This window comes from Urocitellus parryii, chromosome 1, assembly GCF_045843805.1.
Source record: "Urocitellus parryii isolate mUroPar1 chromosome 1, mUroPar1.hap1, whole genome shotgun sequence".
Taxonomy (NCBI): Eukaryota; Metazoa; Chordata; class Mammalia; order Rodentia; family Sciuridae; genus Urocitellus; species Urocitellus parryii.
In genome coordinates, this window is record NC_135531.1 from 206,641,905 (window position 1) to 206,666,640 (window position 24,736).

The 24,736-nt window shown below is 35.9% G+C and overlaps 1 protein-coding gene across 25 annotated transcripts in view; it reads right to left on the reverse strand.

Annotated features, from left to right (window-relative positions):
* Positions 1 to 24,736, reverse strand: part of Neb (nebulin) — a 205,594-nt gene that overhangs the window by 96,410 nt on the left and 84,448 nt on the right. For 23 of the 25 annotated variants that reach the window (XM_077802538.1, XM_077802547.1, XM_077802529.1 and 20 more), the window contains 13 exons: positions 24,107 to 24,214; positions 21,753 to 22,064; positions 19,396 to 19,599; positions 19,001 to 19,105; positions 16,879 to 16,986; positions 14,294 to 14,605; positions 13,767 to 13,970; positions 12,938 to 13,042; positions 8,399 to 8,506; positions 6,915 to 7,226; positions 5,275 to 5,478; positions 4,049 to 4,153; positions 288 to 395 (listed from right to left, as the gene is read on the reverse strand). In XM_077802538.1, the coding sequence (XP_077658664.1) occupies positions 288 to 395; positions 4,049 to 4,153; positions 5,275 to 5,478; positions 6,915 to 7,226; positions 8,399 to 8,506; positions 12,938 to 13,042; positions 13,767 to 13,970; positions 14,294 to 14,605; positions 16,879 to 16,986; positions 19,001 to 19,105; positions 19,396 to 19,599; positions 21,753 to 22,064; positions 24,107 to 24,214 (2,295 nt within the window). The remainder of the gene's footprint in view (positions 1 to 287; positions 396 to 4,048; positions 4,154 to 5,274; positions 5,479 to 6,914; positions 7,227 to 8,398; positions 8,507 to 12,937; positions 13,043 to 13,766; positions 13,971 to 14,293; positions 14,606 to 16,878; positions 16,987 to 19,000; positions 19,106 to 19,395; positions 19,600 to 21,752; positions 22,065 to 24,106; positions 24,215 to 24,736) is intronic. The other 2 variants (XM_026387917.2, XM_026387926.2) reach the window with 2 other exon arrangements.

Genomic DNA, 24,736 nt, shown 5'->3' on the forward strand with positions numbered 1-24,736 from the left:
GGGGATACAGCTCAGGGGTCAAGTGCCTCAAAGTTCAATCCCCTGTAACTCTCTCCCACCAAAAAGAATGTGTCTCTTTCTTGATGGATTAACAGGTACAACTGGCACATTATTTAATACCTGATTTCTTTTCCTCCCTTGTCATTTGCAACTTTGTGTGTGTGAGAATCATGAGAGGAAATTGAGATCTGTAAGGACAACTGAAATTCTGGCGAGAAAAATTCTAAAAGCTGCCATTTGTCCACATCTGTGAGTAAGAAATGCTTCTTTCAAAACTTTCAACTTACATCACTAGCAATATCTCTTGAAGCCTTGGCTGCTTGGATTGGAATCGCATCCAGCCGCAGGTCACAGCCTTCCTTCCGAGACTCTTCCAAAGCAAGTTTATAGAGTTTCTGTGGAAAAGAGAGTCGTTAGTCATCACTTTTTCATAAAAGATGAAGCTGATTGTTTTGTTAACTTTTCTGTCCTCACTAAATGACTGGAAAAAAATCCACAAAGTCAACTACTCAAGTGGATTTACAAACTATGTACAAGTTTTAAACTTTGGAATTTTGTTGACTGGTAAATTTCATAAATTTGTAGGTAAATCAGCATTTGGTTGCCAAAATTTTACTTTGATAAACAAGCACATGTGAAAACAACCATTTTCAGTTGTCATCATAAGTAAAGGATGGCCATCTTACTACTAAAGGAGGAAAAAGAATAGGGAGTGATTAAAAATCCATTTTTGATTTTACAAAAACTTCAATTTGTTGCTCTTATTGTTTTTTTCATTGCTGTGGACTATCGTCAGGTGTAGCTATCTGTGCAAGTACATTATATGACAAACAGAATATATTAAAGCAGCAAAATAATACAGGGCATAATAACTTCCTGAGTTCCAACCTACTGTCTGCTTATTGTAACTGTTGAATAAAACACAGCTGACTACAGCATCCATGAGGGTTTGTTCCACAAACTTCTCTTCTCCTCTGCTAAAATCCTTTGCTGCTCAAGTCCCTCATATAAAATGGCATAGATTTGCATTTAACTTACATCATCCAGGACACTTTAAATCACCTCTAGATTACTTATAACAGCTAATACAATGTAAATACCATGTAAATAGTTGTTGCACTATATTTTTTAGGGAACAAAAACAAAAGTCTGTGTATGTTCAGTACAGGGGCAATTTTCCTTTCTTTTCTTTTTTTTTTTTTTTTTTTTTTTTTGGTACCAGGTATTGAACCCAGTGGCATTTACCCAATGAGCCATATCCCCATCCATTTGTTATATTTTTATTTAGATACAGGGTCTCAATAAGTTGCTTAGGGCCTCGATAAGTTGCTGAGGCTGGCTTTGAACCTACGATCCTCCTGCTTCAGCTTCCCAACATGCTGAGATTACAGGCATGGGCCACCATACCCAGCATAGATGCAAATTAAAAACAAAACAAAACAAAACAGTATTGATCCATGATTGTTGAATCTACTAATGTGGAACCTGCAGATATGAGGGGCTGATTGATACACATACTGATATCTGTAGGGGAAAGTTATAAGAGTGTGATTACCATTTTCCCCTCCAAAGTACCCTATTCCTTAATACTTGTGCTCTAACTTTCTCTCCTTTCTGCTGACATGCCTGGGGCATCCTCTGCTCTCACATATCCATTCATTTGCCCCAAGCATTATTAAATCAGTTACTTATTATGCTACTAAGTAATGTCATTTCCTCCCTTTGTCACTCAGGCCTTGAAAGCAATAGCTCATCCTTCTTCTTTTCATGCAAGACCCAAACAACAAGGTCTTAAGATCATCACGACCTAAAGCTAGGTCTAATCAACTGGAACCAGAGGAAGGAGGAGAAGACATTTATGTCAGTTTCTTGCATATGTTGGAATTATTTTCTTTGGCATAAATACGTCACATTCTTTTTTTTATGACAGTTGGCCCAGCTGATCACAGGCTATGCTGTGGGCCAGTGATGAAGCTCGATAACCTGGCAATCTTGCTATTATCCCAAAGCCCAGAGCTGCAACACTGCTGAAAGCATATGATCCTTCTCTGAGTGTTTGGTTCAAAGAACAAATATCAGTCACTGTGGCAATGATAACAACAATGCCAGGAAAATTCTCTTGATACTAGAAAAGTTTATTTTTCTTTTTTAAGAAATATGTATACATATGTCTTAATTTCTCTATGTTGTTGTTTGCTTTCAAACAAGCAAAACACTGACTTTCCTTGGTGTATCTTAAGCTGAAATATTCTCCTTTTCTTGGACTAGACTACCTGGGTCTACTCTCCCATAATTAGGAAAGCATTTTTAAAGTTACTTCTGAAAAGAAATTTTAAGGCTTACACTAAAAACTATTTTGACTGTGACAGGAAAAAAAAGAGGGCTGGGGTTGTGACTCAGTGGTAGAGAGCTTACCTGGCGTGTGTGAGGCCCTGGGTTGGATCCTCAGCACCACATATAAATAAATATAAAATAAAAGATCCACTGACAACTAAAAAATATTTAAAGAAAAGAGTGTAATTACTGTTAGGCTATTTCTCCATGAGGCAGCAAATATTTTCTCCCATTTTGTAGGTTCTCTCTTCCTGTTCTTAATTATTTTCTTTGCTGTACAGAAGCTTTTTGATGCCATCTCATTTACTAACTCTCTGCATCATTTCCTGAGCTTTAGGGTTCCTAAGGAAAAAGTCATTGTCTGTGTCTATATGTTGGAGTGTTTACCCTACATTTTCTTCTGGGAGTGGCATAGTTTCTGGTCTAACTCCAAGGTCTTTGATCCATTTTGAGTTATTTTTGTGTAGGTAAGGTTCTAGTTTTATTCTTCTACATAGGGATAACCAGCACCATTTGTTAACAAGACTAACTTTTCTCCAATGTATATTTTGGACACTTTTGTCAGGATCAGATGACTGTGGATACATGGAGTTTTCTGTCTTCTATCCCATACCATTGCTCTATGTATGTTTTTAAGCCACTACCATACAGTATAATTTCAAGTCAGGTACTGTGATGCTTCCAATATTGCTTTTATCACTTGGAATTGTTTTGGCTATTCTAGGTCTTTTAGTCTTCCAAATGAATTTTAGAACTTGTTTTCTTCTAGTTCTAGGAAGAATGCCATTGGTATTTTGATGGGAATTGCATAGAATCTGTATATTGCTTTTGGTAGTATGGCCACTTTAGCAATATTAATTCTGATTATCCATGAACATGGGAAGTCTTTCCATCTTCTTGTCTCTTCAGTTTGCTTCTTTGATGTTCTATAGTTCTCACTGTAGAGGTTTTTACCTCCTTGGTTTATTTATTCCTAGGGTTCTTTGTTTTGTTTTGCTTTTGTTTTGAGGCTATTGTGAATGGAATTGTTTTCCTGATCTCTTTCTCAGCTGATTCATTATTGGAAAATAGGAAAGCTATTGATTTCTGTATGTGGATTCTGTAACCTGTTACTTTACTGAATTTGTTGATTAGCTCTAGTTGTCTTTTGGTGGAGCTATTTCATTCTCCTAAATATTGGATCATATTATCTGCAAACAGTGTTAATCTTCCTTTCCTATTTTTATCCTTTTTATTTTCTTCTTCTTCCTTAATTGCTCTGGCAAGAATATCTAGTTCAGACACATTTTATTTCCTGATAGGCTGCCCTTCATTATGGACCTACCACATGATGTAAAATTAAACCAAGGGAGAATTCTCTCAATGACAATGTTGGTTTGGAATATGTATAAGTTAGTCAAAACATTTCACTAAGAGCTGGAGGCATGGTGGTACAGGCTTCTAATCCCATCCACTTGGGAGGCTGAGGTAGAAAATTGCAGATTTGAGACTTCACAATTTAGCAAGACCCTGTCTCAAAATTTAAAAAAAAATCTAAAAGCTGGGTATATAGTTCAGTGATTAAGCACTTGCTCACCGTACGTGAAGATCTGAGTTCAAACCTCAGTACCAAAAAGAAAAAAAAAAAAAAAAAGAAGAACAAAACAAAAGGAAACAAAAATATTCCACTAATAAAACAGATACTATAGTTCATCACAGAAACACAGATACTCACATCGCTGTAGTTTATTCGGTTGAGTTTGGCCAGCATGATTTCTGGTGTATCAGGCATGACATGGATTGTTTTCTTGTCATTATCCCAGGCTTCAGTATACAAGCGCTTTAAAAGAAAATGAAAAAAATTATTTTGGTGTTTATAAACATTTTTTTCTTTTGATTATATGCCATTCATCTCTCTTGAATGCAAAGCAGAAACAAAACTATTAAAGCTGTATATAAACTCCTTTTGTTTTTCATTAAAATTCCTTAAATAATTTAACCATTAAAAAATTTTAACAGTTCTAAAAAGTATGTTTGGGTTGCAGTATTTAAATATCTGTAAAGCATTATGAATATTTTGCAGCACAGTATTTTTATTTATTTTTTAAAATTTTTTTTCAATTTTTGTTATTGTTGGTTGTTCAAAACATTACATAGTTCTTGATATATCATATTTCACACTTTGATTCAAGTGGGTTATGAACTCCTATTTTTACCCCATATACAGATTGCAGAATCACATCAGTTACACTTCCATTGATTTACATATTGCCATACTCGTGTCTGTTGTATTCTGCTGCCTTTCCTATCCTCCCTCCCCTCCCCTCCCCTCCCCTCCCCTCTTCTCTCTCTACCCACTCTACTGTAATTCATTTCTCCCCCTTGTATTATTTTTCCCTTTCCCCTCACTTCCTCTTGTATGTAATTTTGTATAACCCTGAGGGTCTCCTTCCATTTCCATGCAATTTCCCTTCTCTCTCCCTTTCCCTCCCACCTCTCATCCCTGTTTAATGTTAATCTTCTTCTCATGCTGTTTGTCCCTACTCTGTTTTAGTTACTCTCCTTATATCAAAGAAGACATTTGGCATTTGTTTTTTAGGGATTGGCTAGCTTCACTTAGCATAATCTGCTCTAATGCCATCTATTTCCCTCCAAATTCTATGATTTTGTCATTTTTTAATGCAGAGTAATACTCCATTGTGTATAAATGCCACATTTTTTTTTTATCCATTCGTCTATTGAAGGGCATCTAGGTTGCTTCCACAGTCTTGCTATTGTGAATTGTGCAGCACAGTATTTTTAATATCAGTTTCATGGTTTGAAGTAGCACTGAGCAGTGGAAGATCATTTTAAAAGGTGTTATAAATCTCATGGTAATCTCTGAAATTTAAAAACATATCAGACTTTTTACCTAGTCCTAGGGTAACTTCTCATCTCCGACAGTGAGGACCAAAGACTCACCTTATTCATATTTAAAGCATTGTTCTTTGCCAGCACCTGCTCCGGTGAGTCAGTTATACTGGTGAATTTCAGGGTGTCTGGACGCTGACGATAGATATTATCACTCAGTATCTCTGTGGCCCTCTTGGCTTTAACCACTTCCAAGGAACCAATTGGAACCCAGCCAATACCTTTCATCCATTCCAGGTCGGACTTATACAAATTCTGAAGATCAATTGATTAAAAAAAATAAATTTATTAGTTTTTTATCATTTATTAGTGTTTTGACTTCATAGTCACAAAATGGATCATACCAGAGAAATGAAAGGTACTATTCAACAGATAAAGAGGCCAGCATCCTCAATTAGCAGTCACTCGATCATAAGGACATTCTTTTCCTGATCATTCTTTGGTACAGAGGATTACATTAAGAATGATAATTTTTTTTTTAAAATACATTGTTCTGCCCTTGAGAGAATTACAAGATTTTTTTTCCAGGAGGAATGTTCTTTTAATATTAAAAAAAGGTGTGGTAATAGTTGCAAATAAAACCACACATTCAGACCAATGGCATGGGATTATTGACATCATAAGCTCTTGCTTTAGTTTTCATCTTTAAAAATGAGGTACATAAAGGAAATGTGGTATTGGGTGTTCATCTAATTGGTCATTTTATTTTTTACTTTCAATAGGACACACTGAATATTAACAAGTATTAGATGACTTATTTTGAAAAAAAAGTAAGAATGTCTTATTTCCTTATTTCCATCAGGAAATGTTAAGACTTGAATGTTTATTAAAGTAATTTAGTACAACGTACTTTTCTTCCCACTCTCTCCATATTACACTCTAATATCAATACTCACACACATTTCCACCTCTCTACCCAAAAGTTGATAGTGATATTATTATTATTATTATTATTATTATTTTAATTATTATTATTTGGCACTAGCAATTGAACATAGGGGTGTTTTACCATTGAGCCACATCCCCATTCCCTTTTACATTTTATTTTGACACAGGGTCTCACTAAGTTGCTTAGGACCTCACCAAGTTGCTGAGACTGACCTTGAACTTGTGATCCTCCCGCCTCAGACTCTGAATTTCTGGGATTACATGAATTTCTGGGATTACATGAATTTCTGGGATTACCATGTTCAGCTGCTAGTGATCTGTTTATTTATTTATTTATACATACATACCAGGGATCAAACCCAGGGTCACTTAACCACTGAGCCACTTCCCCATCCCTTTTTAATATTTTATTAAGTTACTTAGGGCCTCACAAAGTTGCTGAGACTGGCTTTGAACTCATGATCCTCCTTCCTCAGCCTCCCAAGATGCTGGGATTACAGTTGTGCACCACTGTGCCCAGCTAGTGATTTATTTTTGAGGGTTAAGTTTCATCTAACTCAGACAAAGTATTCCTGAATCACTAGGATATGCTCTTGTACAGAATGGATACTATTTATTTCCTCTTACATATAACTTTTAGAGAGGAAAACAAACTATAGTACTTCTAGCTGGAAACTCCTTCAGAGCATTCAACTGCATGTTGTCTGAAATATATAAATTCCAGTCCATTGGCACTAATTGGAACCCACAGACATGTTCCAGATCTGCTTTTGACATACAGAGGCAACAGCAGGGATACTCACATCGCTCTGGAGGTCATAGGCTTTCCGGGCATGAATGATGTCATTCTGGTCGGGCAGGCAGGTCCATTCATGCAGAGGGTGTTTATAGTCCACATCACTGACCAAGGTCTGACATTTCTTGGCCAAAACAATACCAAGCATGTCCACTGGGCTGCTGTACCTTGTCTTGTATTTCTCAAATTCTTTCTTATACTCACGGTCACTCTGCACTTTGGCAATGTGGAGGGACCACATTATCTTGGGATCATCATGGACAGCTCGGGCACCAATGTGGTGACCCAACTGCTTACGGTAGGCTTCTTTGTATTTGTACTGAAAGAGAGAACCCAACATATGGGGAGGTGGCACCAAAGGTGATCCCTGCTATTCTTTCTGTGAAATCCTCAAGTTAACAGGGGGTTTCCTTAAATGAGCTGCTCTGATGCTGTATACGGGCCCACTTAGGTCCAAAGAAGAAGGAGCTACGCTTAAAGTCTCCACAGAAGGACCCCTGACAATTCTTCTATATATGCTGGAGAATTTCTATGGTGTCAAAAGTGATAAAAGATGAACACTGAGTGAGCCCAATTAGAATGACAAGTCATGATAGCGCCTTGGAAGTCCTCATGTGAGTCACTCCATCTGAGAGAACAACTGGGGTGCGTGTTTAGCTGGTTTAAAATTTTTATAGAAATTACTTTTTTTTTTTTTAGAAATTAAACTAAATTTTTATAGAGAAACAGTTTCCTTTTCACAAATAATCCAGAAGGGGTAGTTTAAAAATGGGCAATTTTATTTAATGGACATAGTTTCAGTTTTGCAAGATGAAGATCTATGTTCAACAATATGAATATATTGAATGCTGTGCAATTGTATACTTGAAAATGCTTTAGATGGTAAATTTTATGTAGGTTTTGGTTTTTTCCCCCTTTTTTTCTTTTTTTTTTGCCCACAATTTAAAAGTTTTAAAAACCTATAAGAACAAACTTTTTTTTTCTACTCTTGGATAAATTTTAAAGATGTCCAGGAACATGTTGTTCTTAAAGTAAAAAAAAAAAAAAAATGATCCTGTAGACCCCACAGTATGAAGATTTCTAGCTGCTTTGCTATCCTGTGTCCTCCCTCCTGTGGGCTCTCGAGAACTCAGGTAAACCTGCTTCTTTTCTGTCACTTTTGCCTTGGGTGTACCCAGAAGAGAATTCATTAGGTTTTATGAGTAGCCCAACATGTCCAACTGACTTTAAGTGAGGCATTCATTCCTAGCAAGCAAAGAGGAAAAGATGATAGTCAAAGGAACCACATTCCAATCTAGGCTTGGACACTATGAGGGTTGTGACCCTAGGGACGTCACCTATAGTCTCACGTCCCAATTTATATGATCATGCATTTGAGGGCATTAAGATGGACAATGACTAAAGAGACATCCTGCTATATTCCCAGAACACAATCCCCCATGCAGGTGACTGGCCTAATGGGACCCATGTCAGGACTCGATCAGCTCTTACATCACTGGCAATGTCCCGGGAGGCCTTGGCAGCCACAATGGGAATGGCATCGCTTCGCAAGTCATAGCCTTCTTTCTTGGCTTCTTCCATGGCCTGGCGATAGAGGCTCTGAGGGGAGAGATACAGAACTCACAGTCACTCTGAAACTGTGATTTTTGTCAAAAGAATAGATATAGAACTACACTAGTATATTCAGCTTTAAATTTTTTTTTTTAAAAAAAGACCTCTTTATTTTACCAGTTTTTGAAACAATTAAGTGGAAATTCCACATTCAGCAAATTTTAACATCACAACTTCTCTTTGTACAAATCTTCATAGATTTTTATACATTAAATCAATAGCTCTTAAATGTGTTTATGTTGTTCAGCACTTGCTCTAAATGAAACGACCAAGAAATACTGATTCAGCTCCAAATCTGAATTAAGAATAACTTTACTAGCAGCCAATATGGTTATATAATAATATATATCATCACTACTTGAGCATGGTGTCCCTGATAAGAAATGAATGAAGGATGAATTACTGTTTCTCAATTTCTATGCTAATATTTTCTCTTCTCTTATTTGTGTTAACTGTTGGAAATTGTTAGCGGATGTGGGGATAGAGGGTTCCAAAGATTTATAAGTCAAAAGTACAAAAATGATAAAATTCTTATTTTTTTTCTTTGAAAAAAAACCACCACCACCATTCAGCCCTGGCAGGACAAATACACAGAAGGCAAAATGTAGGTGTTCCATGGGTGCACAGTTTGACAACCATACTTTAAATAAATTATCCATACTAATAGTCTTTAGCCATTTTTGTCAGTTTCTTTGTTTACACGAATTTTAATTAATTCTATATCCTCAAAACATGAAATTTAAAACAACTGCTAGTACTGGTATTCAATAAGTCAAAATGAAATGCATTTTGATAAACTATTTTTAAACATAAAAAGTAAAAATTTATTGGCTCTTTTAACAAGATATTTGTGACTTATCACAGTGCCTTGACTCAAACAGATCTTGTCGGGCACTACTGAATTAAATTGGCAAAGTTTTGTTTTAGTATTCTCTGACAGATAATACAGTACCTACTGGGGCAGATATTCCTTTCTTTCTTTTTCTTCTTTTTATAATTAAATCTTTATATAACAATACTTGGTCGAATATTTAAATTTATGTTTCAATATTTTTAAATGTGCATTTTCCTTTTCGTGAAAAATTTCGAACCTACAGAAAAGTTGTAAGAATGGGAAAAGGAACATCCACAACTAACTACTTCTTTAATATTTGCCATATGTTTGCATTCTCTCCCTCCCTCTTTATGTGTGTATATATTGTGTATATTTTTCTCTTATTATTTTCAATTGTTGAACCAATTAAGAGAAAATTAATTGGTTCTCACAGAATTCACATTCACTCCAAAACTGTAATAAGGTCAAAAGAATGGATGTAGAACTTTGGATTAAGAACTACATAGTATATTTATTTAATTTAAAGCTAATGACCTCATGATAACTTTACCTAAAATGCTTCACCATGTATCTCTCTCCAAAGACTAAAAATAGTTTTATATAATCCCAATATATTTATCCAATGCCAGAAATTTAATGCTGATACAATATCATTGTCCAATATACAGGATCATTCAAATTTCAACTATCCCAATAGAATCCTTTATAGAATGTTATTTTTCTCTCCAGAATTAAATTCAAGATCATGAGTTGCATTTTTTTTTTTTTTGGTCTAGTTTCTCTCCTCACCTTTAAACTGTACCTTTTTTATTTTAAAGTGAAAGAAGAATGACTATGAAAAAGGAAATGGAACACCACTCAAGAGCAGGGGCATTCCCAGGCAGGGAGTACATACAGAAGTTGAAGCTTTGTTAACTCCTTGCTTACACTCAGCCATGCAAGCGTGCCCCTTATAAAACCTTTGTCAAACTCAAAGGTAACTGAGGTTGGAAGGCAGCTCATCCCTATACCCAATACAGACACACACACTCACATCAGCCTACAATTGAACTATTTAATCTTTCTTTCTCATTTCCTCTAGGATAGAGATTTATTGAGTCAGTTAAAGTAGACATAGAAGTAGTAGATAGTTCTGGGAAATGATTTAGAAATCGCTTATGGCTTTAAAGGAAAAACAATGATCTATAATTCTTTTAGATCCTTCTTTCTACCTTACCTTGTCCAACATACTTTTAAATTGTTTAGGCCATGTAAAGACAAAATTTTAGATGTAAGGATAATTTTTTGAAAGTGTGGCAGAAATAGTTGTTTCATAATTCTCAAATTGAATTAAGAATACTGTACCAATATCTGAATTTTAAATATGGTGGAGAAGCATTAATATTAAATGACTTAAGGGTCGTAGATGTTATTGTTTGTTTATAACATGGATCAGCAAGATGTGACAGTTTACATTCTTTTTAAGATGAGATTTCATAAGGAAAAGCTAAAGTAAAAATAAGAATAAATTTAATATTTTTAAGATAATATACAGAGGGTTAGTTTTTTTGTCATTGTTGTTTGTTTGTTTTTAGTTTTAGGTGGACACAATATTTTTATTTTATTTTTATGTGGTTCTGAGGATGGAATCCAGTGCCTCACATGGGCTAGGTGAGTGCTCTATCAGTTGAACCCCAGCCCTAGCCCCAGAGGGTTAGTTTTTTTGAAAATTTTCTAGAAATATTTCTTTTATAACTAAAGAATCAAATACTTTATCTATTATGTTTTTCTATGGTAATGGGGGAAAATGTGCTTAAATCATCTTTTTGCTTCAGATCAAACAGATTTCTTGAATATGCCCAACATTCTAAAAAGATGTAGTACTTCAAAGAAGAGAATGCCTTTCATTATCACCAAGGCTACAATTTAAAGTTTGGTAGGTCACTTACCCAAGAGAATTAGAATAGGTAAATGAGAATCTAAGGGAAATGAGTAAGATGTGTTTGCTTTGTTTTATATTTCTGGAGTAAAGAACGGGATGAAATTACCCTTGGTCACAGATTGAGCAGAAGTTCAAGTTCACCACTCTGAAATCTATTTTTAAGAAAACAGTTCTTACAGAATTAATATATTTTTGCAATCTCAGTAGATCCAGCTGAAATTTTTAGAATTAAAAATAGCCCAATATCCTCTCAGCAACTTTCACTCACCTCAGTAAAAAGGAGAGGTTTGTGAGATGCACGTACAATCTGGGATAGAAGCTAAACTTCATTTGCCTAGCTAAGATAAAGCTCCCAGAGAAGGTAGCTCAACAGAGAAGCTCTGTGGCCAAGAGAAAATGGCTCATTTGAAAATGAGTACAGCCAAGTTCAATCAAATACTTGTGATCACTCTCCTCAGAGTGATTTTTGGACGGTGGGGGAGTCAGGATTTAACCCAGGGGCACTTTACCACTAAGCTACATCCCCAGCCCTTTTTTATTTTGAGACAGGGACTCAGTAAGTTGCTGAGGCTAGCTTAGAACTTTCAATCCTCCTGACTCAGCCTACTAAGCCTCTGGGATTACAGACATCTGCAACCGAACCCAACTCAGGTCTGTTTTATGATGCTGGAGAAAGTGAAGTCATATCCACTTCATTTTACTTGTCCTGGTTATTTGATATAAACATGCCTCCTTTTTAGCTTTATATAATTATAGACTAAAGAATAATAAAAATAATTCTTCATCTAGTAAAGGTAAAATAATTATCTCAATCAAGTCTTGAGACTAAATGTTTAAATTTTCCAGTGATCTCAAACTGAAAAGTCTGTCTTCATTTTTTTAAAAAATATATTTAACCATATAAGAAATCAGTATTCTTGAATCAACCAGATTAATTCTTGACTTAGGCAAGAGCAATTGAGCAAAAGACTATGCAACAGGATTTCTGGACTGAAAGATGTGTGATTACAAGTTTAGCAAGGCTGGAGTAGCTCATGAAAGAATGTAGTTTATTATCCTCAGGCAATTTTGAAATGGGTGAGTTTGAGAATTCTTATTTCACTTCTTATAAATAAATGTCAAAAAAGAAAAAAAATAAATAAAATAAATAAATGTCATCATTTTGAGCATGTCACATGTCCAATTTTCAGGTGACATTAGAGTAAAGGAGAGAAATTCAAGCTTATGAATTAAGCAATTATTTTATACCTGGCTTTACACTGGGCATTTATATATCTTACCTCATTGAGTCACCACAAAAAATTTTCAAGATAGAGATTTTTATCCCATTTTACAGGTAAAATAAACGAAAAACAACAAACATGCAGAACAAATTTTGAAGGAAGTTCTAATTTGATAAATAGCAATAATTACTTTAAATAAAACTTAATATTTCAGACATTAATAGTTGACTATGAGGATTTTTCGCTCCTGAGATATTTTGTGCTTATTTATTTTTCTCTCTACCTATTTTATAATGATATATACAGTCAAGGTAGGATAATGAGCATAAAATACAATACTGAACTAATTAGCCTGCTTGGTGATTAATTCATAATATGACATTTCTAAATCAGCAAAAACCAATGTGTTCAGAAGAAGAAAATAAAACAAATGGTCTCACCTCACTATAATTTATTTTATTTTGTCTTGCCAGCATAATTTCAGGTGTATCAGGCATAATATGGACTTGGGTCTTATCTTTGTCCCAGGCTTCTGTGTATAAACGCTGTGAAGGATAAAAAGGTTGATGAGTTAGAAAAACAAAGTTTTTTTGAAAATGGTTTTCATTTAAGAGATAATGATAAAACTTATCCCTGGTATCTCAACAGTATACAGTATGTTAACACTCTTCAACCTCTTTGGTTTTACAGAGTATTCATTATAACTAAATATAAATGTAAACATAAATACCATTAACACACACATGTTACCAGGTTCCCCACACTCCAATTAAATTAAAATTAGGCATTTCCCAAGTATATGTACACATCTATGTGCGACTATATTCAATTCTTCCTATGGTTTTGTTTTTCTTCATTTATTAACTGCAAATGTGCCTGAGTATGTCATGTTTAGAATTTCTTTTAATGAATGATATAAAGATTTGCATCTAATTTATCTTCTCTATGTTTACCTGGGTAGGCACCCAGCAAGATAGGAATCTTATTAGAAGGTTATATACCAAACAATATATAACTCTCATAGACTTCAAACAATTTGAACCCCAAACAGCTGTCCCATTTTTAACTCTATTTCATGAGTAATATCAAAGCAGAATTCCTATCATATATATGTAGGATTCTTATATAAGAGAATACAAAACTCAACCACATCACTATAGTTTGGATAGTAATTTAATTGGATAAAACAAAAAAAGATCAACTTAAACAATCATAGGTATTCTAAATGACATTCCATCCTGTTCATTTCCCCTCAAATTGGGGGCTCACCTTGTTCATGTTGATGGCATTGTTCTTGGCCAGCACCTGCTCCAGAGAATCTGTCACACTGGTGAACTTCAGCTTGTCTGGAGGCTGGCGGTAGATGTTATCACTCAGGATCTCTGCAGCTCTCTTGCACTTGACCACATCCAGAGACCCAATGGGGACCCAGCCGATGCCTCTCAACCACTGGAGATCAGACTTATAAACATTCTGAAGAAATCAAACACATAAGCAAGTATTATTAAAGTTGTTATGACACTTGATTTCCAAAGCCAGAGGGGCAGGGGGGAAACACTGAAAAAACATTGGTATCTTAAATTTTATATCTCTATCCATTAAAATATAAAGGAAAATTAGAGACATTTTATGGTATTATATCATCTATTAAAAAAAAGTAATGGACACTTGAAAAAATGAGGAACAGAGACAAAAAACATCATCCTCCAAGGTTTCTATCAAATATGAGACCTTTGTCTACATGTTAATATGCATTGCTCCCACAAATGCAGTTATCATGGCTCTCAGGCACTCACATCGCTCTGGAGGTCATAGGCCTGCCGAGCATGGATGACATCATTCTGGTCAGGCAGGCACGTCCACTGGTGCAGGTAGTTTCTGTAGTCCACGTCACTCACTAAGGTCTGGCATTTCTTGGCCAGCACCACCCCCAGCATGTCCACTGGGCTGCTGAACTTGGTCTTCCACTTCTCAAAGTCCTTCTTGTACTCCCTGTCACTCTGGATTTTGGCCACGTGCATGGACCACATCATCTTGGGGTCATCTTTAATATTTCGGGCTCCAATGTGGTGGCCCAGCTGTTTGCGGTAGCCATCTTTGTATTTATACTGAAATAAAAATGGTGGTTTCAAAAATAAAAATGAGAAGAAACTTTTTAGTTTGAGCTCATCCCATTTATTGTTTCTTGATTTTAATTTTTGTGCCAAAGGAGTCTTATTAAGGAAGCAAATCTTGGGAGCAAATCTTTACCTCTCACACATCAGATAGAGCACTAATCTTTAGGGTATATAAAGAACTCAAAAAGCTAAGAATCGAAAAAACAAATAACCCAATCAATACGTGGGCCAAGCACCTAAAGAGACACTTCTCAGAAGATGATATACAATCAATCAACAAATGTATGAAAAATGTTCATCATTGCTAGCAATTAGAGAAATGCAAATCAAAACTACTCTAAGATTTCATCTCACTCCAGTCAGAATGGCAGCTATTGTCAATACAAATAATAATAAGTGTTTGTGAGGATGTGGGGGAAAAGGTACACTTATATACTGCTAGTAGGACTGCAAATTGGTGCATCCAATGTGGAAAGCAGTTTGGAGATTTCTTGGAAAACTGGGAATGGAACTACCATTTGATCCAGCTATCCTTGGTCTATACCCAAAGGACTTAAAAAGAACATACTACAGAGACACAGCCACATCAATGTTTATAGCAGCACAATTCACAATAGCTAAACTGTGGAACCAACCTAGATGCCCTTCAATAGATGAATGGATAAAAAAAATGTGGCATATATACAAAATGGAATTTTGTTCAGCAATAAAAGACAATAAAATCATGGCATTTGCAGTTAAATGGGTGGAGTTAGAGAAGATAATGCTAAGTGAAGTGAGCCAATCCCCTCCCCCCCCCAAAAAAAATGCCGAATGCTTTCTCTGATATAAAGAGGCTGATTCATAGTGGGGTAGGGAGAGGGAGCATGGGAGGAATAGACGAACTCTAGATAGGGCAGAAGGGTGGGAGGGGAAAGGAGGGGGCAAGAGGTTAGAAATGATGGTGCAATGTGACATCATTATCCACAGTACATGTATGAAGACATGAATTGGTGTGAATATACTTTGTATCCAACCAAGAGTATGAAAAATTGTGCTCTATATGTGGAATAAGAATTATAATGCATTCTGCTGTCATATATAAATAAAAAATTAACTTAAAAATAAAAATAAAAAAAATTAATAGAAAGTGTTAAAAGTCTCATTAATTTAAAACATTGTTATTTTAAAATTTATAATTCTTGCAAAAAAATGAAATTATCTGCACATCAACTAAACTCCTTATCCTAAGCTGATTAAACTTCATAGCACTAGTCTAAATGGGAAGACAGGCTGAAATACACAGTCCCATGGTTTGCAGACATTTAGTTCCTAGAAATAAAAGTGGTGACACTTTTCAGAAGATTAATCTGTACTGTTCACTGCCTTTTGTCATGTTAGTCTAGCGACATCACTAACCTGGAAATCTCACATGGAACTTTGAGAATGCTAATCCTAAATCCACATTTTCTCTTTCCCCCAACCCATTCTCTGCCCCTCTAAAATCTGGCTCTGATGACTTTTGTTGGGTCACTTGGCTCCCCGAGATGGACTGGATTGTGTCTGCCCTGCTATGCCCAAGATAGCTGGCTGAGGTTTGTTTGGGATCCCTCAAGTGGAAAAATGAACTATAAATGAGCAAGAAAACATCTTGCTGGTTTTGGCAAGGGCTGACTCTGGGTATTTTCTATCTACTTTAGGCAACAACATCACACAAATTCTAGTACCTATTTATAAAAGTCTGAATTCTTTTCCAAGGGACCTATTTCCTTCAGAGAGCAACAGGTTCATCTTTTGGTTGTTTGTCTTTCTAGTTTTCATTGGAAAATAATTCAAAAGGAAGCACTTAAAATAATTTTCAAAGAAAGAGTTGGCAAAACTACAGAGCAGATCTGGGGAAAGGTACATTTTCCTAGACCAGGCTGTGTACCTGGTGTTCACCTGCTATTGAACCAAGGCATGTGACCAAATGATTACTCTTCTAGCATTTTCTGAATTATGTCAGAATTACATGCTCAAAATGTAAAGATGAATTTCTCATAATTATAAAAAACTATGGATTCTGATTCAATTTTATACCAAAGTTTAGGATAACTCTTTCTCCCTGAGACATGGACATTATAGACTTTTAAAATTAAAAAGAAATATTTTCAAATTAAAAAATGCTTTAGAAGCATTGATCAATCAGTGTTCAGTAAGACATCTGGATGCAACATCATGTATTAGTAGTGAGTCAGTCTCCCCTCCCCATCCTTCCACATAAATATCTGGGTGCTGTTACTTACGTCACTGGCGATATCTCTGGAGGCCTTGGCTGCCACAATTGGGATGGCGTCAATTCGCAAGTCATAGCCTTTCTGCTTTGCTTCTTCATTGGCAAGTTTATACAGGGTCTGTAGAAAGAAAGTCAAAGAGTTAAAACAAAAGGTTTGACAGCAACAATTTGGAGATTATCAAGTAATTTATACCAAATACTTTTTTTAACCTTTATTTATTTATTTTTATGTGGTACTGAGGATCAAACCCAGGGCCTCACACGTGCGAGGTGCTCTACCACTGGACCACAACTCCAGCCCTATACCCTATACTTTTTAAAAAACTAGAAAATGGAAACAATCTAAGTTTCTAGCAAATAAATTATATCGTACCCAAAAAACTATATAGTGTTAGAAATACATGAGATATACTAATAGGTATTAATATAGATTGATATATTCATCTATTATATTTATAGCATTTTAAATTAAATACATTATTTGCAGATTGTAATATTAATGATATACATATCAATAGAGAATATAATCTATATAGATTCATAGAGCATCAATTCATATATACTACTAAGTGTAAAAGAAATGGCAGAATAATGTGTTTAATATCATTAATTTATAAATAAAATATATACACTTTTGTTCATTTATTACTTAAAATTTTGTAACAATCATAATATTTTATAATGTTTAGAAAGTATATCAGAAAGAAAGAGTAACTTAACTTACAACATAGTTAACCTGACTATAATCTCAACTTTAAGATTCTAAATTTTGGTTTTATGGTATTAGTAAAATATGTGTCTATAAAATTATATTTTAGGGACTGGGATTGTGATTGTAGCTTAGTGGTAGAGCACTCGCCTAAGCATGTGCGAGGCCCTGGGTTCAATCCCTAGCACCACATAAAAGTAAAATAAATAAATAAATAAATAAATAAAGGTATTGTGTCCATCTACAACTAAAAATATTTTTTAAAAATTATATTTTATGGGCTGGGGTTGTGGCTCAGCAGTAGAGTGCTCGACTCGCACGTGCAAGACCCTGGGTTCCATCTTCAGCACCATATAAAAAAATAAATAAGTGAAATAAAGGTATTGTGTCCAACTGCAACTAAAAAATAAATATTTTTAAAAAATTATATTTTACTTTATAAAAAATCAGTAGGCTGTGTTGTTGATGGAGAATGCTTCTTCGCACATTTGAGGTTTTCTTTCTAGACAAGAAGTTCAATTACTTAACTCTGGCCTTTCTCTGTTCCTTTACTCTCTTACCTAGAGAGGTGCAGGGACTTACTCATTTTTGTGGTTGGTGGGGATGGGATTAGTGGGCATGCTCAGTCAGCTCTCTCTTTCTCCAGGGAACTAGCCTAGTGCCCTCTAAGCAGGGGCTCACCTCTGAGACGACAGGCACATTACTTGTTTCCAGGGTGCCAGAACCCTGGTAGGGAAACCAGTTCCCACATTCAGTTAGCTGGCTCGTTCGACTGTCATAAATATGTGTCCTTTGACCTAACTTTAGTAGTTAAAAGAAAAATAGTGACACTTGACTGCTATTTCTACCCCATAGTTTTAGTTCTCAATTTTTTTTAGGACCCCTAGAGTCCTCTTTGGTAGGGTTGCCAGGTTTAGCAAATAAAAATATCACACACCCAACTGAACTTGAATTTCAGGCAAAAACAAAGAATATTTTAGTATAAGTAGTAGGCCAGGGCTGGGGTTGTGGCTCTGAGGCAGAGTGCTTGCCTCGCACATGTAAGGAACTGGATTCAATTCTCAGCACCACATAAAAATAAATGAACAAAATAAAGATAGTGTATCCACGTGTAAAACAAAAATAGTGAGCCAGTGTTTTATAAGGCAATTCTACTTCTTAGAAATGCCCAAAAGACTTCTCAGAGCTACTAACCACCCTGGAATAGCCATGAACTGAAAAAGACAATGTAATTTCATTTGTCCAGAATCCCATGAAATAGCATATTCAACCCAGAGAGGAAATGTTGGATGGGCTGTGTATTCGTAAGAAAGCTCGCATGCACCCTTATAGCTGAGGCCCAAGAATCTCCCTGAAACTAAATGTAGAAACCCCAACAATGACAACAACAGAATAAATGCAGCACCCCAGGGTTTGCCCTCACCTCACTGTAGTTGATTTTATTCTGTCTCGCCAACATGATCTCGGGTGTATCAGGCATTATGTGAACCTGAGTCTTGTCTTTGTCCCAGGCCTCTGTGTATAAACGCTATAAAAGAAGATAAGGTATTGGTTGAAAACATTTGAGACAGAAATTACAAAAAGCCAAGTTAAAACAGGGTTATTATTGACCTGTATTTCGTTGGAGGTTTGAGACTGCTAGTCATCGAGGTCAAAACTAGAAACAGAGATTATTTAGAGGATTTCCAGTATGTAATTTAAAAGATAAACATGACCCTACTCTTTCATGAATATTTTTTAATCTGCTCTTCATTAAAATATCATAACATCTCTTGGCATCTTAGAAAGTCTTGAAAGTCTGAGGCATCCAGTGCTCACCTTGTTCATGTTGAGAGCATTGTTCTTGGCCAGCACCTGCTCCAGAGAATCTGTCACACTGGTGAACTTCAGCTTGTCTGGAGGCTGGCGGTAGATGTTATCACTCAGGATCTCTGCAGCTCTCTTGCACTTGACCACATCCAGAGACCCAATGGGGACCCAGCCGATGCCTCTCAACCACTGGAGATCAGACTTATAAATATTCTGAGAAAAGAAAAAGAAAATGCAGAAACTCTTCATCAGGACCAAAATATTTAGGGCAAATATGCAAATGGTATCAATAATAAAGTATGATTCCATATTTTTCTTATAGTAAACAAGCTCACTGTAGCAGACAGACTAAAAGAAGAAATATACTCTAAATTGACCCAGAAATGTCTCTGAGCCATAATGATGGGTTGTCAAATACTTCAGCTTGTTAGGAGAGGCATGATCCCAACTAATATCTTCTCTCAGTCAGTTCAGTGAACACTGTTATATAAAATATCCATGAGCACAGGAAAGAATGCGACCTTAGAGGGAGAGAAACCACACATGTCCAGAAACAGGCCAATAAATCAATGTTAGGCCTTGGCAAATAAAACTCTCTGCAACTACCAAAAGCCTCATTTTCTAAGAATATTGACAATACATAGAAATGTTAATATAATATTAAATGAATAAGTAATGCAGGAAACAATGAGGGTAGATGAATTACAGATGCAAGAATAGACTTTTTTAGTGGTTGGATCAAACTGGATTATTATTGTCTTCTATGTCCCTTTTCTAATAACTTGAAATAGCTGTAATACTCTTTGAAAAGAAAGAGAGAGGGGAAGTATTATACAATAATGATGTCCCAAGACAGACCTTTGATGACTTCAATATTATCTGAGATTCGGGACAGTAAATGACCATATCATTGTCCCAGGGTTCCAGTTCCTGCCTCACCAAGCTCTCAGGATAGGAATCACTGACTCTTATCCTGACTTATCTTGCCATTTTTAGTCTTTTTCTCTGCTAAAGACTTTTATGTACTCCGTAGGTATTCATAACTACTTTTCAACAATGGTATTGGACCTCTGCTCAATTGATTGGAAAGCGTTCACCTATAATAGCTAAGTAGAAAATACAAACTGGTATTCTGCAGACAAAAAACCTACAGGAATTGTTCTGTGCTGACTAGTTGTCCCCCAACCCCAATAATAACAGCAAGAATGAAAACAATAACATTTTATACCTTTAGAGTGCCTTTTAACTTTCAAATGCCTCCCATATTATTAAAACCAATCACAATGGAAGGAAGCCAATCCAAAAAGGTGCCTGACAAACAGACAAATGGCAAGCCATATGTCAACACTGTCACTCTATGGGTGACAACAACCCTTATTAACTACCTTTTATGTGCAAGCAAATCCTTTCTTCTGGAGGTACAGGCCTATGTCTGTTGAAAGCTACTTAAGAGTGTGGAAGTTTTTCAGATGGGCTGAAAAACCAATTAATGTATGATTACTATGAATTTGTCTTAATTCTCCAAAGCTTCCCAAATACTTAAAAATTCCTTTAAATGTTTATAAAATTGTGCAGGCAATGTGCTTCTCACACCCTGATTTGAGATTGTGCATCTACTTCTAATAGGTACCGAGTTCTGTCATTATTGTGTGGCTCCTCCATACAAAGAGCTTCACTGAAGGATCAGGAGTCAGTGGAACGACCCAATAGCTTACACACGCAGCTTCCTTCATTTGCTAAGAATGACATGTAGCATTAAATCCTAGCTGGCATTAGCATTCCAATAATTACACTCTCATTCATTTGGCAAGAAAGTCAACAACAAATTCCAGAGTAATTTTTTCTTTTAATAAAGATGCGTTCCTTTATTCCCCATTAAGAGAATAAAAGAAAATGTCTCCCTCTGGTGGACCCTGAATTCTAGCATTGCTTAATTCCATTTTTTCCCTCCTTTTTGGTACTAGGGATTGAACCCAGGGGCACTTTACCAATGAGTCATATCCTGTCTTTTCTTTTATATTTTATTTTGAGACACAGTCTAAATTGCCCATGCTTGATCCTGAAATCCTGATTTAGCCTCCCAAATAGCTAGTCTTATGGGTATGAACCAACATGCCTGGCTCCAGTTTTGTTTTTTATGAGATCAATTCCACTTGCAAACTTCATTTCCTTATAAGGACTACTAATGTATTCATGATAAGCAATAAAACTACTTAAAATTCGGATTCAAATCTCATTTACTGAACATTAAATCCTAGCTTAAATAGGCCAATGGATTATATAATATAAAGGTATATAAATAATAGGCCTATTTTTATTGCATAAAGTATTCCTACACACAGATCTATGATGGATGCTGCACTCACGTCGCTCTGGAGGTCATAGGCCTGCCGAGCATGGATGACATCATTCTGGTCAGGCAGGCACGTCCACTGGTGCAGGTAGTTCTTGTAGTCCACGTCACTCACTAAGGTCTGGCACTTCTTGGCCAGCACCACCCCCAGCATGTCCACTGGGCTGCTGAACTTGGTCTTCCACTTCTCAAAGTCCTTCTTGTACTCCCTGTCACTCTGGATTTTGGCCACGTGCATGGACCACATCATCTTGGGGTCATCTTTAATATCCCGGGCTCCAATGTGGTGGCCCAGCTGTTTGCGGTAGCCATCTTTGTATTTGTACTGAAATGAAAATGCACAAATAAGTCTTCATTATAAACTGTTAGAGACCACACATCTGTACAAAATCATCTTACTTTCATTGTAGTTTTGCAGATAAGCATTAACTGCAGCCAGTAATCCTGGCTTTTGTCCTGGAAGCATAGAGATGTGGTAAAATAGATAGAATTTATTAATTGTAGAGTATACTCAAAAACATCTATGAAATGGGACTAAAGAATATTTCTGGAGGCAGAAGGCACACACAGTGGCGAGGGGTGACCTGCAGAAATCAGGGAGAGAGCATTTGGACTAGGTGACCTGGAAAATTGGATCTTATACACTGAAAGCATGTCAGAAAAAGCATGCTTGGCGGCATGGTGTGTTTAATAAGTTCTAAAATGAGTGTATGGTTCCTGTAAGCACCAGGAACCAGTACTCCAGGTCAAGTACTGCCTAGAGTGGCAACAGAGAATTTATTATTTATATTGAATTCATGCATTCAGTGACAGTGGCCAATTTTTGGCATCATTTGGAAAACTGATTAGCAAATCAAATGGTCAGAACATGCTCCTCATAAGGTCATGGGTTTCAGTTTCACATGGGCCAACAATGTTTTTATTATTCCATGTCCAATGATTTCACCCTGGAACTTAAGCCAATTATCCCAAATATGTGCTTCTGATTTCAAGGACAACTGAGTTAGAAAGTAGGGACCAATTGGTAGGGGTAGTGGGAACTTGGCTTAGTAGGAAGGAATGAGGTTGTCTAGAGTCTCAACTTTGCTCCCCACTGAGACTTTGATTTGGGGCAAGTTGTTTAAACACTAATTAGGGGCAATTGTGAAGTCTAGGGTAATTATGAAGTGAGATAATACACATAAAGTTCTAAGCACAGGTGAGCACACTTCTTAGCTCTAATACTCATATTATTATTATTATTTAAATATTTTTTTAGTTGCAGTTGAACACATACCTTTATTTTATTTATTTATTTTTATGTGGTGCTGAGGATCAAACCCAGTACCTCGCATGTGCTAGGCAAGCCATCTACCACTGAGCTACAGCCCTAGCCATTATTATTATTATTATTATTATTATTATTATTATTGGCATAAATCCATTTGTTGGGGATTTAACATGCACAAATGAATCAATTATATGATATTCCAATATAAAGAAAGAACATTCTTGAATAGTGGTCCTTGATTTTTGGAGCAGTGTTCTGTTCCTGAGGCACCAAGAAAGGATGATGGCTTTACCTGGAAGGTTACCCTACACAACCAGGCTCCTGCTACTGTAAAGGCTACCTGCATAGGTCAGAATCCTCCTTCTGGTCCTGATCAATTGCGTTCTTTTTATAATCTTACAAGGGCAAATTGTAATAGCAAATGTTATATGAATTTTTGTTTTTGGTACCAGGAATTAAACTCAAGCCACATCCCCAGCCCTATTTTGTATTTTATTTAGAGACAGTGTCTCACTAAGTTGCTTAGTGTCTTGCTTTTGCTGAGACTGGCTTTGAATTCACGATCCTCCTGTCTCAGCCTCCCGAGCTGCTAGGATTAAAGGCATGTGCCACCTCGCCCAGCTGTGAATATCATATGCATTTTATTTTTTTTATTTTTATTTTTTTTATAACTTTACAGTTTATTTTTTTCATATGCATTTTAAAACACTGAATATTAAACTGTTACATAAAGCCAGATATGATTCTCAGTGAGTGAGCTTAAGTTTATGAGTTATACTTTCTATAAGCACAGTGATAATTTTTGTGTAAATATCTCCAAGCCTACTGCTGCATTCTGGCAGTTTACACATGCATGGATCTTTCCCGTCTTTGGTGGGATGAAGACACCATGTCTTACAGGTTACAAGGTCCTGTTTACAAATACCAAATTTTCCATTTCCCTCAAAAGTAGGTTTCTGAAAAACCCCACACAAATATATCAGGATACACTTCAAAAGTTTAGCAAAGTTGTTGTTTTGTTTTGTTTTTAAAGATTTAGATCAGTGAAAATGCCACATCAGATTGATCACACACTGGGAATGGAATTGTCAACTCACATCACTGATGATATCTCTGGAGGCCTTGGCTGCCACAATGGGGATGGCATCACTTCGTAAGTCGTAGCCTTTCTTCTTTGCTTCCTCGTTGGCGAGTTTATACAGACTCTGAAATTGGGGGGAAAAATCAGATGTTGATACTCATATCCAAAAGCCGATATAGAACTTAGATAATTCACAAAATTCTGCACAGATAGTGTCTATGACAGTGTTTTGAGAATACCAAATCTTCTAAATTTCTTTTACTAGATTAAGGCTTAAGAATGGTACCTCTGATGATCACTGCATCTTTATTTTAAAATATTTTGAATACATATATATGTGTATGTATATACTTATACACATATATATGTGTGTAAATATATATGTGTGTAAATATATGTGTGTGTGTATATATATATATATATACATATATATATATAATATTGTTTTGAAAATCTTAGTTTAAGCAGTGAATTGAGTTTGAAAATACTGGGAAAAAACTAAGCTTTAACTCAGGCAAACAGTAGCAGAATGTGGATAAACTATTGCTCATGGCAATTAATTCAATTCGCATGTATTCTATACTGACTCTGTGTCTGTGACTGAGCTGGGTACTTGGAAATCAAAGATGAAGAAGAGACCGCTCTG